This window comes from Giraffa tippelskirchi, chromosome 5 (genome assembly GCF_054371585.1).
Source record: "Giraffa tippelskirchi isolate mGirTip1 chromosome 5, T2T-mGirTip1v1.2.pri, whole genome shotgun sequence".
Classification (NCBI taxonomy): Eukaryota; Metazoa; Chordata; class Mammalia; order Artiodactyla; family Giraffidae; genus Giraffa; species Giraffa tippelskirchi.
Genome location: NC_137279.1, coordinates 135248912 through 135267553, shown reverse-complemented (window position 1 = coordinate 135267553; position 18642 = coordinate 135248912). Strand labels below are relative to the sequence as shown.

Below are 18642 nucleotides of genomic sequence, written 5' to 3'. Positions count from 1 at the left end.
AATTGTCAGAATAATGCATGGTATTTCGTAAGCTATTAATATATGCTAGTTATTAACCTTATTATCAGTGTGATATTAAAAACACTTAACAACCAGTGTGGCATGAGCATCTATCTGCTATCAGGAGACGCATGCAGTGTGAACATAACTATGGGTTCTACATGAGAGGCTCACAGCCATGACTGGTCAAGCTGAGTCTCAGAGAGTAGGGAGAATATGCTCATATGGAGATCATGAACAAGGAGAAAGGCATTTCCGGGGGGGAAATGCTTGGGATGTATATATGGTAGCGGTTTTGTTGTTTTACGAGTCTGAAGTTAAAGGGTGGAGATGAAGGACAGAAATGGCTGTAAAATTAGGTTGGGGCCCAGTCATGAAGAGTAAGTGGTATTGTATTCATTAAGAAAACAAAGCTGGCGATAGCAGAATTGTGTAGCAGCTTATCAAAGGCTAAAGGATGCATTTGGTATGAAGTTCAAAATGAGTGCAGCCCACCACACTTCAAAATGGAAAATGTCCACATTTTAGTTCATTTTAAAGAACACATGCACACATACTTTAGATAGCTTTCAGTTGACCAAAGTTAAAAGAAAATATTTTGTAATGAAGTACAGATCCTCAGAGGTTTAAGGGTCTATTTTTACTAAAATAGTCTTCATTTTTTTGAAGCATTATCCTCTAGTGCAACTCTAATTTCAAAATCAGTATTTCTCATGTGTTGACGAAACTGGCAATTTCCAAATCCATCTTGGAAACAGACTGGTACTCGATGCATCTGATCAAACCAGTAGCAACATAATGTTAAACACAAATGGGAAGTATTAAAAAAAAAGCCTATAATGGCAATTCAGCAGCAATGGCACAAGTAGGAACTAAAATCTTTAGTTAAAGCCAATGAAGGCCTGCAGGTTAATTCTGAATTTTACTCCTTATGTGATTTCAAATCAGAAACCCCCTGTTACTCAAATTCCAATAAATGTGCAATGGACATCTGTTTGTTTCTTTTGTATTCTCAGGAACCACCTTTCCTCTACTGCTCCCTACACCCTTCCTTTTTCTGGTAATTTCCCCTTCCTTTGGGGGAACTCATCAGCTCAGGGATAGAATGTGATCTAATCTGGTTAAAATGGAAGTTCTTACCCCCAGTTTTACATAACTTGCCGCCAAGCTTTGTATGATGATGTAAGCTGAAACTGTCAACAGCTGCCACCGACTATCCTCACCTCACTGCCTCCCATTCCAAAGTGGGCATCCCCAAAGAGAAAGTTTGCCTGGGAAAGAAAACCAATCCATGGAAAAAAAAGAAAAAACAGGGTCAAGTATGGAGATGGAAAGACAGATGGCTTCTTTGTTGTTTGGACCCAGTCATGCCTGGACTTCCCAGCACAGGAGTCAATAAACTGCCTTTCATGCTGACACTAGTTTGAGTTTTTGACACTTGCAGTTGAAGGATGATTGGTTAATAAAAGTATTCAATATCTACCTGAAAATAAACCTAACACATTTTAATACAGGAATTTATGGCTAAATAAAAGCAGCTTAGGTTATCTTTACTTAAAATTTAATGCCTGATATGAAATCAAGTATAACACACTGTGTATGCCAAACAAATTAAACAAAACATACAAAGTAAATTGTTGGCATTATATGTTTAGCATTTCACTACACATCATGAAACCTGAATCCCATCACTTGCTACAGTGAAACAAATTGGCTCAACCACACTTAGGAATATTATAGCAACTCTCTTTAATTCCTATTTATAATATGAACAGGTGCAAGTTTTGTTTACTGTAAATTTATGTCTATTAATCCCATATGTAATAATTAGCAATTATGAAAGGCCTACCTTCCCTTTGAAATCATTGTTTAAAAAATAAAGAAGGCCAGGTGGAGCCTTTCTCCTTTTAAAATATGGTTCGTGAATGAAATGCAGGATGTTGAACTTAACATGGGTCAGGGAGTTTGTTTATTCATCAGAATTTGTCAGGAATCCAAAATGGTGAAGGCCTCTAAAAAAGAAATTGGGTTTTAACACTACAAACTTAAAGGGCTCTCAGTGAATTATTCCAAGTTTACCCTATCCAAGCAGTTGACATAATTATTCACTAAAACACGTTTACTGTAAATTCTATGGGAATAAATGTGCATATTAATCAAATGATCTGATAGTTATATTAAGGGAACTCTGCTATATTCTTTCCTAAGGAATAGTCCATAATTTAAAGTCTAACAGAATTCTAGACAATAGATATGGTAAAGATGCATTAGATTATGTGGGGTTTTTTCTGTTTTTTTTTTTTTTCCCTCCTGGGGAGGGAAAGTACATGATAAATCCTTTGGTTTTTGTCCAGTTTTTCAACTTAAATTCTAGATGGGATGGAACTCAACACTTTTCTTGGAAATAAGACTACATTGTAACAGATTTCACTGTCAGGAAATTCCTCTCCACCCAGATACTCAGATCACATGTTCTTTTTGTGTACTTTATCCCACTTTTCCCAATAATAATTCTGTGACACGTTTGATTCAATTCATTCTCTTTCTTGCCTGTCTCAAGAAGATAAATCTCACTGTTAAGATTGTGAAATCCCATTTAGTTGTTAATCTAGTGATTATTGTGAAAAACATAATTCTACACAAAGTTTTTACTATATATGAGGAGAAGATCCCTGAAGCTGCTTTAGGAAGTATATGTATTTTTCAAATGCTTAACCCTTACTGTCTATGAATCACATTTCTACCACTACTCTCTATCAAAGGTCTTGGGCCATTAACTGTCTTTAGATGCTCTTCTCCAATTTCTACCCCAAGTTACATATATTTGTATTATACAAGTTTCTTCTGTGCTTATCATGTTCTCATTTTCTTTTCATATTTCTAATCTTTCCAAGTCTCTTTAATGAATACTTCTGGTTTCTTTTTGGTCTAAAACTTATCCTAATTGTAAAATAAAAATGAATTTCACTGATGTTCAATTTTATCATTTGTTTTCTTAACCATTAAGTACACAGATGCAATACAGATGTAATCTTTTAGAGTCATATTGCAATTTCATAACTATAAATTCCAATAAAACTAGGAAACTTTAATAAGTGAGATCATAATGTATACAGAGCTGCCATAAGGTATAAATTAAATCATGTATATATATAAATACACATACAAATTCTAAAAGCACTTTGAAGAGTTCCAAGTGTTTCTTCTTTAGCTATTGCTAGATGTTTCCAAACACAGCATAAACCTGCTCATCACAACACCCCGTGTGGTAATGTCAAGAGGAGAGTCGGAATAGGGTGAAAGGCACAGAATTCACAGTAAGACACAGCTCATTGTGTGAACAAGGAAAGCCAGATTTGTGAGCACTGATGGTTCAAACAACAATGTGGAGCTACTGATTTTCTGAACTGACTGTAAGAAATAGCAGTTCCTAGTACTTATACAACCTTTTACATAGGACATCATACCAGGTGCTACCAAAGTATAAAAGATCCATTCAGTTGTTTCAAGAGGTTAAGTTACATACAAATCCCAAGGACAAGAATGGGCTTCTGAGGGACCAGTCCTCCTGTGGCTAGATGGTGTGCCATATGGCCCTTCTTTAGTGAGGTTCCACTAAAGAGAATGCCAACTTTTGGCTAACGCAGGATCCTTGGATCAAACTAACAAAGTTTTCAGCCTACAGAATAAAGCATATTAAAGTCTGAGCCTTACAAGTCAATTCAGGAAGCTAGAAAATACATTAAAAAATTTTTTTTTCCAAGATGGTTTAATCACTTTTCAGAGAAACAAAACTTTCCAATGAAGTGAAAGTACCCCCAAGTCTTCCAACAAGGTCCTCTGCCACTATCTGGGTATTATCACATTCTTCCTCCAAAAGAAGTGCTCAATTTTCATCACCAATGGTCTTAGTAGATTCACTTTTCACTGAAAAAAATAAGTAAACATACAGTCAAGTGTGCATACTGTTTCTGTTTAGCCTGTTCTGTTTTTCCCTCTTCTCTCCTCCCTTCTGATTCATACCAACAGCACTGCTCATGGGGACAGACAAACCATGTCATGTCCCAGGCAGCTGAGATATACAATTCTGGCCGCAATAAATACAGAAATGATGTCTGAAAGTGGCAATTATATTTTGTGAGGTAACATCCTTCCTAACTCTGCGGAAGACTGAGGAATGGTCACTTCACAGTGTGGGTAGGATCCGATACTTGCACCACTCAATAGACCACTATTATCACTCAGGCTGGCCAAGTGTGGTTGGAAGAAATTTTTCCAGGATTTTTTTTAAACTTAAAATTGAGGGTCAGTATATATTGAATGAATGTGGGCTGACAGAAGACGAGCTAAGCGCCATCTCCTTCTTTTCACAGTAAAGGAGACTAGAGAGCAGAAATGGAGCTCCTTTAAAGGAGCTGTCTTGACTACAGCAAAACTATGATTTACTCACTAATGGAGAGTTCCACGAGGATAGACACTGGGCCTTTCTCTCCTATATTTATTTCCCCAGTGTAGCATGTATACTGAATTAATATAACTGTAAGCTACTCCAACTTATAGATTTTTTTTTTTTCAATTTGCAAAATGGGAACCAGAATAACTGCTCTATTTATTTTATTCTACAGGGAAGCTAAAAGGAAATAGCACATAAACACTTTGAAAACTGTTAAGGTTAAAATACAGATTATTTGCTTGAGGCTTATAGCCCTTTATCTCCATTGTGCAGGTAAGGAAAATAAAACTTAGAGGCAGAGTGAATGCCAAGGACCCAGCTAATAAGAGGTGATGCTAGAACCATAAATTTGGATCTTGCTTCATATTCCAATTGCCAAGCTCCTTGGGTTTGCCAATGGTACCTAGATGTAACACTGTACCAGCAACCAAACTGGTGTCCATCGAGTCATTTTTACAAGGAAGGCACTGAAATAGGTTCTACCCAAGATATGGTCCTGATCTTTGTAGAAGTTCATAAACTCTAGCAGAGTCCTTCAGGTCTCTCTCCATGATAATACAAGTTAGTTGTTTTCTCCTCTGGCTTTCTCAGGATTGAAACCATTATAGACCTTATTGCACTGTAAAGTTGCTGTGTGTGTTCTTGTGCCTGAATTCCATCCCCATCCCACTGCCACACACACACACATACACACACACACACAGGAACAGAAAGGAAGAGAGAGGGGGTGAGCAGGAGTGAGGCAGGAGAAAGGAAGAAAGGATTTATTGGCCCAAGAAGAGACTGATGTGGGAATTCCCTGACGGTTTGGTGATTAGGACTCAGTGCTTTCAATGCTGAGGGCCCAGGTTCAATCCGTGGCTGGGGAACTAAAACCCCACAAGCCTCATGTCGCGGTCAAAATAAATAAAAAAATGAAAAAGAAAGGACTGATATATAAGTAACTTCTATGTTAGTATTTTCACTAATTCAAGTAATCATTTTTGGGTTGTGTGCATGCATGCTAAGTCACTTCAGTTGCGTCTAACTCTTTGAGACCCTATGGACCATAGCCAGCTAGGCAACTCTGTCCAAGGGATTCTCCAGGCTAGAATGCTGGAGTGGGCTGCCATGGCCTCCTCCAGGGGATCTTCCCAACCTAGGGATGAAACCTGCGCCTCTTAAGTCTCCAGTACTGGCAGGCAGGTTCTTTACCACTAGCGCCACCTGGGAAACCTAAAAAGGCAGAAGTATTCTGTGATTCTGAGTTATATTAGAGAAAAATATTTTGCTAATTTTTTAAGTTAATGGGCTTTGTGCTGTTTGGTATTGCAGTTTGGGACGCTTTTCCTTTTGCTGCTTACTGAAGTTGCCCAGTTTTCTTCTTTTAATGGAGCTCCATTCTTTTTTTTTCCTTAGTCTGAAATGTAGCATGCCTTTAACTGTGTCATTTAAATCTACCAGCTGTTTGGCAAACAGGACCTGTGAGACAAGAAACACCATTCTGAGCACTTCCCACCGGACTGATACAAGGTGTGGGGGCAGCACTCTACGCCTCCAATCCAGCGGGGCTACATTAACTGCTTAACCTTTTCCAGTCAACCTTTTCCATTTTGTAAAAAGCCAAAAGCAAACAAAACTTGTCTATTGCCCATAGACGGAGGCAGACTTTTTTAAAAATAAACTATGGCCATCTATACTCATAACAAACATTTTAACAATCATCAAATGTGAAAACAACTGAATCCCAGGCCAGAAATACACATTCCCCAAACTATAAGAGAGATACCTTTGCTTTGAACTCAAGATCAAAATCCAACTTTTTTGCCTCTGGAGAGAGAAAAAATTTCAAGGCTTTCCAAAGAAAATGCCCTATTCTTATATAACACCCCCTTTCTGCCCCCAACTTCCGCACTAAGGGACCACCCTGTAGAATATTCAATGCTGTGAGAACGTACAAAGAAAAAGACACCTTGAAGTGCTTACACAAAGAAACACATCTACAGGAAGACCTGGCATTATTTTTAGAGTGCATATATTCTTGATGTGACAACACTGATGTGGCCCTTAAAATCCTCCTAGATCCTCTTCGGTTCTCTGCCACAGCAGCTCTAAATGATCCTCTATACTGAAAGCACAAGTCACTTGAGGTTCATGTAAATAAGTCAAATATCGAACAACCACCAAAAAATACCAAATTTTACTTCATAAGGTTCCAAGTACACTACAAAAGTAGCCTTTTCTTTTTGCTTCATGACAGGAAGCCTTACTTCAATGTCCATTCCTAAACAAGGTGAAAGAGGAGCTGTGTGTGCTGTGTTTATTTACACAGACAATGTTTGCTCTGGCTAGTAACCCATATTACTAAACAACTTTCCCTGAAACCAACATTTAGAGAGAGAGCTATGTGAATTATATGAAGGAAAAAGAAAGGTTTTATACAGTTTAAAAAAAAAAAGTGAAACTGGCCATTTAGTACTGAAATTTCTAATTTAATTTGAAAAAATAAAAATGGATGCTCTCAAATTGTAAAAAAAAAAAAAAAACAACCCAAAACATAAAGTCAAGAATTAACCTAAAGATTTCGAGAGCTAATTGATTATTAGAAACTTCATGTTTGCCAATTAAAAATTTGGCTTCAAACTGTGGCACTGACAAAATTTGGCTAGTTAAAAAAATTTTTTTCTATTAACTTTCACAAAGAAAAAAAGCTACCATACACACATATAGAGAAGGCCTTACAACAAAGGTTATTGCCTATTAAAAGTCTATAATGCTGGTATAACAATAAAACCTGAACCATATATTTCCAATCCAAGGATTCTATGGTTCTCTGGAGTTACAATGAGACCTGGCCTGTACCTGTAATTCTCAGCTGAAAGTGCTATCTAGTGGTTCTGAGTTAAGGTAAGTAACTTCTCTTTCTTTTTAGAAGTAATTTTTAAATTTTATTCATCTTCTAGAATTTACATTCAGCTACATAATTAGTTTCAACAGTAATTGCAAATACAGATAAATCACCTTACATATACTAACATTTTACACATACCATTTCCAGTTTTGATACTTCCTCCCAATTTCACTACTCACCAAAGAGGGAAAAGTATAGAATACTAAAAATGTTTTGTGATCTCTCATTTTAGGAATCTCTAAGGAGTTTTAACTAGGGAATAAATTTATCTGCTCTTAGACAGACTGTTACTGAAAGATTATTACCTTAGAAAAAGACAAAATACAAAAAACTCCAAAGAGGCAAAGGACATCTTTTTATAGGCAGACATTCAATGATTCATTCAAGTTGATAAAAGCTTACAGGCTCTCAAACAGGACAGAAGCAACAGCTAAATCATGTTTCTTTATAGCATTATCTGTAGTTACAGAGGAAATTCAGTTAAGTGTGTAAATAAAGTGAGAAGATATATAAAGACAATCATGTAACTGTTTCAATTTTACCAAGTTATTTAAAAGTTACCAGGAAGAAATTTACACTCACCTTGGTGAAGAACTTTCATGTCATTACTGTATTCTTTTAATACCACGTGTAATGTTGGGTACTCAATGATCACTTTGCCCCTCAAATTGTCAAGGAAACTTTTGTCAGGATCCAGCTCATAATATCTTTTAGAAAAAAAAGCAAAACAAAAATAAAAACACCCTTTTATTTGAAGTTACTCATAAACAAAATATGAGTCCCTTATATTAAAAAATTTTAAATAGAGATGACAATAATTCAATAGTTGTTTCCTTATAATATAGTAAGTTTACCATCACTAAGAAAATTGGGTAAAAGAGCTATTATTATGAGGTCCCAAAGTAAATCAAAAGCATATCAAATAATTGGACATTAGGAAAGCTCTAGAATAAGTCATTCATTTTCATCTTAAGGGATAAAGGCTTTTATATAATATCTATATCTGATGTGTCATGAATTTTTCTTGGATAAAATACTGACTAGCTAAAAACTCAAATTCCTCAAATATGTTTAGTTTGAGCCTTAAAAGAAAAACAAACAACTAGCCCTGATAGTTTATAGAAATATATGGTAGTAAAATAACTGGCTATAAAATACTTCTGTAAAAATTTAATTCTAAATTATATTTTCCAAAATTTATATTACCATATAATTAAATCTGGCTTTCTTTTATTTTGAAATAAAAAAAACAGGTTTGAGTTTATGAATGAGGTAAAAGCACAATATAAAATATGGAGTTTATAAAGAGTTGGACACGACAGAGTAACTTGCACTTTTTGGGTTTTCCTGATAGCTCAGTTGATAAAGAATCTGCCTGTAATACAGGAGAACCCAGTTCAATTCCTGGGTTGTGAAGAGCTGCTGAAGAAGGGATAGGCTACCCACTCCAGTATTCTTAGGCTTCCCTTGTGGCTCAGCTGGTAAAGAAGCTGCCTGCAATGCGGGAGACGTGAGTTCAATTCCTGGGTTGGGAAGATTCCCTAGAGAAGCAAAAGGCTACCCACTCCAGTATTCTGGCCTGGAGAATTCCATGGATTGTATAGTCCATGGAGTCGCAGAGTCAGACATGACTGAGCAACTTTCACTTTCACTATGACATAAGCCAGTAAATGTGTCACAGGAAATTAGATGTTAATATTCCTTCAAGTATGAAATTCTCAAGTCATTATTTAAAAACAAATTTTTTTTCAGTTGATTAAAGATATATGCCCCTAGTATTCTTCCTTGCTTGCTTTCTGAGGTAGGAAGAAAGGGGTGGAATTTCAGCTAGCTCATTGCTGCTGCTAAGTTGCTTCAGTCGTGTCTGACTCTGTGCGACCCCATAGACGGCAGCCCACCAGGCTCCGCCATTCCTGGGATTCTCCAGCAATACTGGAGTGGGTTTCCATTTCCTTCTTCAGTGCATGAACGGGAAAAGTGAAAGTGAAGTCGCTCAGTCATGTCCGACTCTTAGCGACCCCATGGACTGCAGACTACCAGGCTCCTCCGTCCATGGGATTTTCCAGGCAAGAGTACTGGAGTGGGGTGCCATTGTCTTCTCCGAGCTAGCTCATTAGGAGCTGTTTAAGAGAATGTGCTGGCATGTGACTATCATGTCATGACGAGAGGAGAAAGAGGAGAAACCACAGAACCTCCACCAGTGTAGTGCAGAAGTTCTCCAACTTTTCTTCTCACAGATGACAGATGATACTCACATGCAAAGCACATATACCAAGGGATACCAGGCCTGACAGCTGGAACACCATCCTCTTTCCTTCCACTCAAGAAAGTACACTGGAATACCAGTGATCAAGAGTGAGGCTGCCATTGAGATACATTTGCATCTACTGTAATTTTAAGAGTAAAACATTCAAATTTTGGTATTTCTTAATTAGCAACAAACTATTTGCACCACACTTTGCAGCTGACTGAGACATGCAGCACACTTACAAGAACTCTTGGTGTAGGATTCCTCTGCATGCTACCTCTGTCCCATGCAATAGTTTTTCAATGAGGGAAAACAGAATTTCTTTACAAAATGCAAAGCTAAGCCCACCACAAAAACTGATTTCTTTTTAAGAAATGAGTGACAAGTGAGAGAACTGTAAAACCAAAACTACTTATGTTTGCATGACCACAATTAAATTCTTCACTTTAGAATCACAGAATATTTTTTATGTTGAAAAACCTGAAATGCAAAACACTCAGTTTTCCTAAACTAGTCACCCTCGTGCCCATAGGCCACAGAACACATACATTATTTTCCCTGTGTAATGTAATACAGACGTGTTTACGATACTTTAAAAGTGGTTCCAGCCTTCAAGGAATAAATGCTTCACATCTTTTACATGTTATTTCCATTTGAAACAAGCCGTATTTTTTTTAAAGTTAACAGTGATTATACAAAAAAGAGAGATTGAATTAGATATAGAAGTATACAATTAACTTTTATAAAGTAAAATATAAAATGGATGTAACTCAATTTTTCTTAGGAGAAAGTAAGACTTGAACTTTCAAATAGGAACTTTTCAAGTGGCATCCTACAAACACTTGTGGTAACTTATCTTCTGTACATTTTAACTGAATCATAAGGCTTCTATTAAGAGACATTTTCCAAATAAGGGAATGTTTTCTACATATTTAATTATTTTTGGTAGAGAATTTTCAGTTCGTATCTAATGTTTTAGGTATTTTCTTTGTAAAATATTAAATCTTCGTTAAGCTTCTCTAGATTTCCAAAGTGAAACAATTAAAATAAACCTGGTATGTTGTGTGGTTTTAATTAGAATCACTGAATTTTACTTAGTGTTTACTAAAAGATGTTGCGAACTTATCATAGCAGTATTGCTATCAAGTGTCAATAAGCTTGGAGACCTGTTTTCCACTCTGTCACTTAAAAGAGGTGAGACTTCACTGAAATTCTGAATTTCTTTGATTTTTCTTACTAGTGGTTACTCTTAGTCTACATTAATATTTGCCAGTAATTAGGAAGTAAATTATGTAAACTGTTTTATAAAGAAAGCTATTAAACATAAATGTGGTAACATTTTGTGGACCTGGGGTTTAGTTAAAGGAGGCAGTAACTTTTGCTGGTTGCTTGGGTTTGGAGTCTAACACTCAAAGTCCTGGCTCCATCTCTTACTGGTCTGTGATTCTTGACAAGTTACTTCTCTAATTCCTATTCCATGCTCGAAAGTGGAGACAATAACCATATCATTTCAGAGAGTTATTACAAGGGCTAAATGATAAAACACAGAAATTGTTAACTCATTTACTTAATCTGTGAACACAGTTTTACAGTTGTATTTACCTAAAATAACAATGAATTCTTACAGAAACTTTAGTTCAAAACAGTCAGTGAACATTTTCAATAACGAAGAATGGCACTTATGTAGCACTGAAACACTTACTTTTTTATGTGTTCTGCATTTTTAAATGTAGCCTCACAGCCTTCCTCGCAACTTTCAAATCATTATTTTGTATTACATTTACTTCCAAGAGGCTATAACTACTTTGAATGCTTCTGTTTCCATTATCTTGAGGCAAGCTGTAGAGTCTAGCTTGGCACTGCCCAAAACCTTTAGGAGTCAGCTCCTTTGCAAGCCATTAAGTCACCTAATCCTAAGCGAAAGCTTCATCTTAAATTTTCACGAACTCTGGTGTTCCCATCTGTAAAAAGGTTCTACTACCACAAGACAAACTACTTGGGTTTGAAAGAATTAACATACCAACATTTGTCTTTTCTTTTTCCCTTAGGGACCCTCTTAGACATTTCCTCTTGTTATTTCACTTGCTTATTACTCTCACAGGCTCCCTAGCTGACCCAGCTCTAGGCACCTTCACCGGGGCATCTCAAGGGCAGCATAGCTCAGGAGGCTAAACAGGTATTACAGTGATTGACATCATATACATAAAAGGGGATTGCTATTCAAGGGTAGGCTTTTAAGCTTAGCCTGTTATTAACTTTCAAAGAAACTGGCCAAGTTCTTGAACTTCCTTCTCTGCACTTTATTAGCAAATTAGGATTTCTTAACCTTCCCATAACTCAAAAGGAGACAGAGATTTAAAAAAAAAAAAAGAGAGGAGTCACAAACCACTCTATTTCCTATCTAACCACTGACGACCCTTAGATCATCTTCCCTTTCACCCCCTTAAAAAATAGGTGAGCTAAAATTGAATACTCTCCAAATTTATCAGTATAATAGCAATACCGAGGCCACAGAATTTTTCCACTGCAAAATAAGGTCATTGGATGAGGTGATCACCAAGATCCCTGCAGCTCTAAAACTGTGCAAGCTTTTTGATATTTATCTACAAAAGGCAGCACTTAACCTACCTATATTCTTCATAGTTGTGAGTATTTATTTCTTAATTTAGGTTTCTAGGTTAAAAGTGCAAATTGTACACAGCTGAATCTCTCGGTGTTTAAAAAAAACTTAGCCTTAACATAAATTAGTTTATTGTTATCTGATAGGCAAATGTTTTTCAAGTATGACTTATCTTGGTATAAACTGAATTCAGTAAAGTTAATCAATTATAAACAAAATGTTTTAGATTCATACTTGAGAAAAAAGGATACATAAATTCTAACTAAAACATGTAAAACCAAACAAAATACAGGGGTCAGACAGTTTTTTTTAACTCTTCTGTTTAAAAGAAAAAGGCATTAGTTAAAATTTCTCCAAATGATACTCCCGTGTGACAATTTTTGCAACTCAAACTGTCCACGTCACATTAGAAACAGATTTTGTAAAATTTTCTTCTTACCTAATTTCACTTAGTTTTCATATTAAAAATATAACAGTATTTGAACCAGTAGTTTGCTGCAACTCGTTTTGGGACTTTTATGTAATTTATGTAAAAGTGTAAATGAGGACTCCACATGCTTGGCATGGAGCACTGGTTATGAGTGGGGCAGTGCAGACACCTGCCTCCATTCAGAAAGCTCTATAGCTCAGAAACGCACAGGTAGATGATCCCAGTTTATTGATGACATGAAAACTATAGGATGTAGTGAAATAAACAGACCAACTACACATTTTAAAACATTCTTTAAAGAGGGCTTTACAAGGCTCTTATTTTAGATGCCATTAGTAGTAAGCTCAATTACTTGTAAATCCAGAAGGCTTGGGTTCCAATCTTATCACTGGCCCTTACATGCTGATTTCTCAAGGGTATAATGATGGAAGTTATCTTGCTTGTAAAAGTTATCTAGCTCATCAGCTAGCTTGTAAAAATTAAATATAATAGGTGAAAATGTTTCTAAAATGTAACTTGCCAAACTAGTATCAGTAATAAGACTTTGCACTTCAAAGGTAATTTTGCATCTTTAGCAGGGAAATAACATACTTTTCAGGAATTATGTTCATCGCCTATATGATGGACAAGTTAGTAGAAAAAAGCATAAATTCTGTAGACAAAAAGACCTGAGTCCAAATCCTGGCTTTGTAACTGTAATTTGGTTTCTTTGGGTAACTCATTTTCTCAGAGCCTACGATCCCTATCTTGTAGAGATACAGTACATGCTTCATTAGAATTAATGCACATGAAAATGTTGTAAACAGTCCCTAGCATTCATTCATCAATCAATCCCTCAAATATTTATTTAGTATCTACCATGTAAGGTAGCTCAGATGGTAAAGAATTCACCTGCAGTGCAGGAGACCCAGGTTCAAACCCTCGGCTGAGAAGATCCCCAGAGAAGGAAATGGCAACCCACTCCAGTATCCTTGCCTGGGAAATCCCATGGACAGAGGAACCTCGAGGGCAACAGTCCACTGGGGTCGCAGAGTCAGATATGACTGAGCAACTAACACTAAGATAAAGACAGTCTCCTAGGTAATGGATGGAGAAGGCAATGGCATCCCACTCCAGTACTCTTGCCTGGAAAATCCCATGGATGGAGGAGCCTGGTAGGTTGCAGTCCATGGGGTCACTAAGAGTCGGACATGACTGAGTGACTTCACTTTCACTTTTCCCTTTCATGCACTGGAGAAGGAAATGGCAACCCACTCCAGTACTCTTGCCTGGAGAATCCCAGGGACGGCGGAGCCTGGTGGGCTGCCGTCTATGGGGTCGCACAGAGTCGGACACGACTGAAGCGACTTAGCAGCAGCAGCAGCAGTAGCAGCTAGGTAATGGAAGTTCACAGAAATAAACCCTACAGTTTATTGGAAGTGCCAGTTAAAGAAACAAGCTATCACATTTCATTGGGACATGTGTCATGATAGAAATCTAAACCTAAGTAGATACTCAATAAACCTTCTCTCTTATCTCTTATTCACCTCCAAATGTTCTTTCAGGCTGCAGAGGTGCCTGTAGCATCTAGGCACTTCATTTGCTAACCTGAGCTCCTTCCCTCCGTAACTGGTTCTTAAAAATCCTTCCCCCTGCATGGATTTTCTCCTAATTAACACAGGGAATTTTAATTAGCCTTTCTCCTGTTAACAAAGCATATATTTCTTCTGGTGCCAGACTAAATGCAAGAGTCTGATACACCTTAAATCTTCATTGGGAAGTATCACTTTGGAAAATATGATCATGTTCCTCCAAATAACTTGCTTAAATGTTAAGTAGTTCATGAATTAACTACACCATAGAATTATTTGCCTATTTTGTCATTCCTCATTCAACACATACTTACTAAGGTCTACCATGTACCAGATGCTGTTTCAAGAACTGGGAATACAACGGCGAACTATTAGGTATTCACTAGAGATGAAAAGATGAAGGCTTTTTAGGAAGAAATCACATGTACAAGGTATTAATAGAGAATATGGGAACACACACAGAATTCAAACAGTTTTGGTACTTATAAATTTCAGTGAGAAGTCTGGTTGAAAAGGAGATGAGGTACTTTGGTTAAAATGAATCACCTAGAAATTTCAATATGTCGTTCTTCTCTCTGCAGAGTATAAAATTTGACGCAAGTTATTATGTAACGTAACTAGAATGGATAAAATTAGTGGATTAACATCAAGCTGAGAGTTAAAATTTATTTTCCAAGCTTTTAGAGAAAACTCTTTTTATGTTTTACATAATCCTCTTAATCAACAATCAAAATAGTACATAGTTGAAATGAGATCATTACTATGGAAACTGTAGGCTTATTATCTGTTAAGACTTTGACTGTCATATCATTTTGGATCTACTTTTCTGTAGTCTCTCAAATTAAAATTCACAAGTTCACAGCAGCTAAAACTTCAATCACTCATCCATCCAGCTGAGTTTTAGGTTCCCAGGAGCTAAGTAAGAGTAAACTTCTCTAAAGCTACATTTACAATTCTTATAAAACTGCCTCAAGCAGAATGCCACACATGAAACCCATTTCATCACTGGATGTGTTGTGAGATGATGAAAGTATTTAGCAACCTGTGCTACATATTTTCTTTATGTATGCAGACATTCTTCAGGTTGATTCCACCATTTTCTAGTTCTGAAATGATCCCTTGCTTCCTCTGTTCTAGAGTCTAGATCCAAAATGTGGCCAGTGGTTAAGACCATTTTGAGCACGTACTCATCCTGCTCATGATTCTCACTTTGGAAAATAATCAATAATCCCAGCAATGGATAACAAAGAACTGGGGTTGAGTTCTACATCTTCCAAGAATGTGTACTCTGGTCATTTATGGCACTGAGAGGCATGTGTTATATTGAAAAAGACCATACCAAGGCTTTGGAAGCAGGTATGCCTATGTTTGGATCTAGGTTTCACTAGTTAGTGGTTACAAATTTGCAGTCAGGGCTTTCTGGGTAATGAAATGTATTTATGATGTATAATGTACGTATGTTGTTGTTTAGTTGGTAAGTCGTATCTGACTCTTTTTGACCCCATGGAGGGTAGCCTACCAGGCTCCTCTGTCCATGGGATTTCCCTGGCAAGAAAACTGGAATGGGTTGACATTTCCTTCTCCAGGAGAACTTCTAGACCCAAGGATTGAACCCTCATCTCCTGCAGTGCAGGTGGATTCTTCACCACTGAGCCACCAGGGAAGCCCAAGGTATATACTGTGTAACACAATTATAATGTCTATAAGTTAAGTTAAGTACTTAACAAAGTACTTAAAAAACAGTAGGAGGCACTCAATAAGAGGGTGTCATTAATACTTATTATGTTCCATAAAGACATCCATCAGCCTTTAGATTTAACTCTGATTTTAAACACCCTTGCAGCAAACATTTGTGTATGTCTCCGTTTGGGAAAACTTCTGCACGTTCTTCACACTTTTCTGCTTATCATAACCTAAAATAATTTTAGAAAACAAAGATACTTTTGTACATTTTAAAACAGACATCTAAAATTTCATTTAAAAATCTTTATTCACAAGTTTAAATAGATTATAAAGAACATAATTTGTAGTGCAGTGCAAATACTGATAATTTAAAATGAAAATGTTATATCACTCTTCAGTAAATTCACTGGAATTTAAATAAAATGGGAATGGTACCAGTGTCACTAACTTAAAAACTGTTTGAACAAGTTCTTCCTTAATAGTTAGAAATCTTATATGGTTTCCCTTTCTCCTTGATTGTCTTTCCATTTCAATTTTCCACAGAATTTTATCCTAAATACATTCATGCTTGAAAACCTTTATCACCCAGTTATACTTCCCTATAACAAAAATGTGTATGTTAGGTAAAAATTTCACTTTATTATCTATGATCTTAAGGCTTTAAATGTTAAAATTTCTTCTGGATAGAATACTTTTAATTATTATTAGTACAAAACTGATGAAAACAAAAACATATTACAAACATTTAAAGTACAGTTTTACTGGGAATGCATCTCTTAATGAGATGAGTGAGTGCTGATGATGGCATCTTCTACTAACCTGCAAGGTTGTTTACAACTGATTCTTAGATTAAGTGATTTCCCCCCATTTATCTCTGCAGAATTCATTACTAGAATTAAATTCCAAAAGGGAAACAAAAGGAAGTTTAAGTAATCTCATCTAGAGAGCACACTGCTGTTAGTCACTAACCCTTCCTTCATCACAGTTATTTTCAAGGGATCCAACTAAAAGGCAAAACTGGTCTCTGGCTATTTACATAAGACAAGGCATCTGAAAGTAGTTAATGCGGTTCTTAGAACTCCTGGAATTCCTTTAATGTTCTCTGATATATATTTAATTCTATACCATTATTATAAAAATAATCTTAAATTCCAAGGTCTTCAGTTCCTTAATGGCAGGATATTTTCTTAAAATCCCAACTTTTAACACGTATATTATAAATTTTTTATTTAGAATATCTTCAAAGTATACTTTTCAATCATTCTCTGTAAGCCTGAAATAAGATTTAGTTTCCTACTACCTAGTTCGATTAGGCAAAGGGTACAGACCCTATCTTTAAAGATGCAGAAATCTGACTTCAAAAATTCATCCTAATGTTACACATTTCTACATACAACTTCAGCAACTCAACTGCATAAACATCTACCAAATGCTTCTTATACAGAAAACACGTTAAGACACTTGCATGGGATTTAAAAACGTCCTCAAGGAGTTTACCATTCTGGGCAGTGTTTCTAAGTGTGGTTCCAGGGATAACTTCTATCAGGGTCCCTTAGGAGGCAGAGACTAAAAAAATGATTGACTAAACCCCAAACTCTAAAGGTGGGTTGAAAATCAACATTTTCATCTGTCCTAGATAATTATGATGGACACCGAAATTTGAGAAGCAATGTTCTGAGAAAAGAAACACAGGTTAAATAATCAGTTGGAGAGATGCTTATGCTAAGGGAGCAAAATCAGCCAGTAGGTGTCTGGGCGAGGTGAAAAGCAAGGAGCGACCTGGAGGAGGTGACATAGACAAGAGACCAGGCTCTCGGAATCAACAAAGTCTGCCTTCAAGGCAGAATTCAGAGTCTAGGAAGTCAGAATCTGAGCTAGTAACCTGAGCTGGGGGGTCACTCTGCTTTAAGGTAGAATGTGGGGGAGGGTCTTTGCTTGCTTGTGGGTGGGTGTTAGTGAAAATCAAAAAGAAGTCAGGAGGGTCTCACTTGAGGCCTTTATGGAGGCAAAACCAATTTCTCTAAAAGGGCATAGGAAAAAGTATCTTACCTCTTAACTTCACAGTAAATGATTTTTAAATATTTCAAGTTACAGATCCAAAGAAAGTAAAGTAACCTTAGTTTTTTATTTAAAAAACATCCTCTCAGCATGGAAATAAAATCATCCAAGAGAAATAGCTCATTCTTTTGCTGGTTGCTTTTTTGCTTAAAAAAAAGAAAAAAGTGTTCCAAGATTATTAACTACAACCAGTAACCAGCATAGTAGGAAACAACTAATAGAATCTGTGCAAGTACAACAGGTAGTCCCCATAAAAGAGTAATAATGTCTTCTGTGATGTTCATGAAATCAAAGCTTAGATAATATTTTAATTTGGCCTGGGTTTAAAGTCTCAACTCCTGGCTCTATATGCCGATTTTTGGAAGTAGAGTGAAGCCAACTGGTCTGTGCACCCATCAAAAACTGACATGCAAAGATGCCCATGTTTTCTGCTATGCTGTATTATTAAACACATATCTATTATAACATTTACCACATACCTATCTCCATTCCTCAACTGTGAGCATTTTGAGGGCTAGTCTTTTAGATGTCTATGTGTTCTGTTCCTAAGGCTTAGCACGGTGCTGGCATATGGAAGGGACTCAATGAATATTAACTGAATAAATGAAAAATAAAGACTTGATCAATCTTAACCTATTGATACTTCTGGTCAAGGTTACATATCAAAAAGCCTGTTCTCTGAACAAGTG

General features: G+C 36.5%; 1 protein-coding gene across 2 annotated transcripts in view; it reads right to left on the bottom strand.

The window, feature by feature from the left end:
* Nucleotides 1–3750: 3750 nt before the first annotated feature.
* Nucleotides 3751–18642, bottom strand: part of ZNHIT6 (zinc finger HIT-type containing 6) — a 57524-nt gene continuing 42632 nt past the window's right edge. For both annotated transcript variants that reach the window (XM_081490018.1, XM_081490019.1), the window contains 2 exons: nucleotides 7926–8050; nucleotides 3751–3927 (listed from right to left, as the gene is read on the bottom strand). In XM_081490018.1, coding sequence (XP_081346144.1) covers nucleotides 3887–3927; nucleotides 7926–8050 — 166 coding nt within the window. In that variant the 3' untranslated portion in view covers nucleotides 3751–3886. The remainder of the gene's footprint in view (nucleotides 3928–7925; nucleotides 8051–18642) is intronic.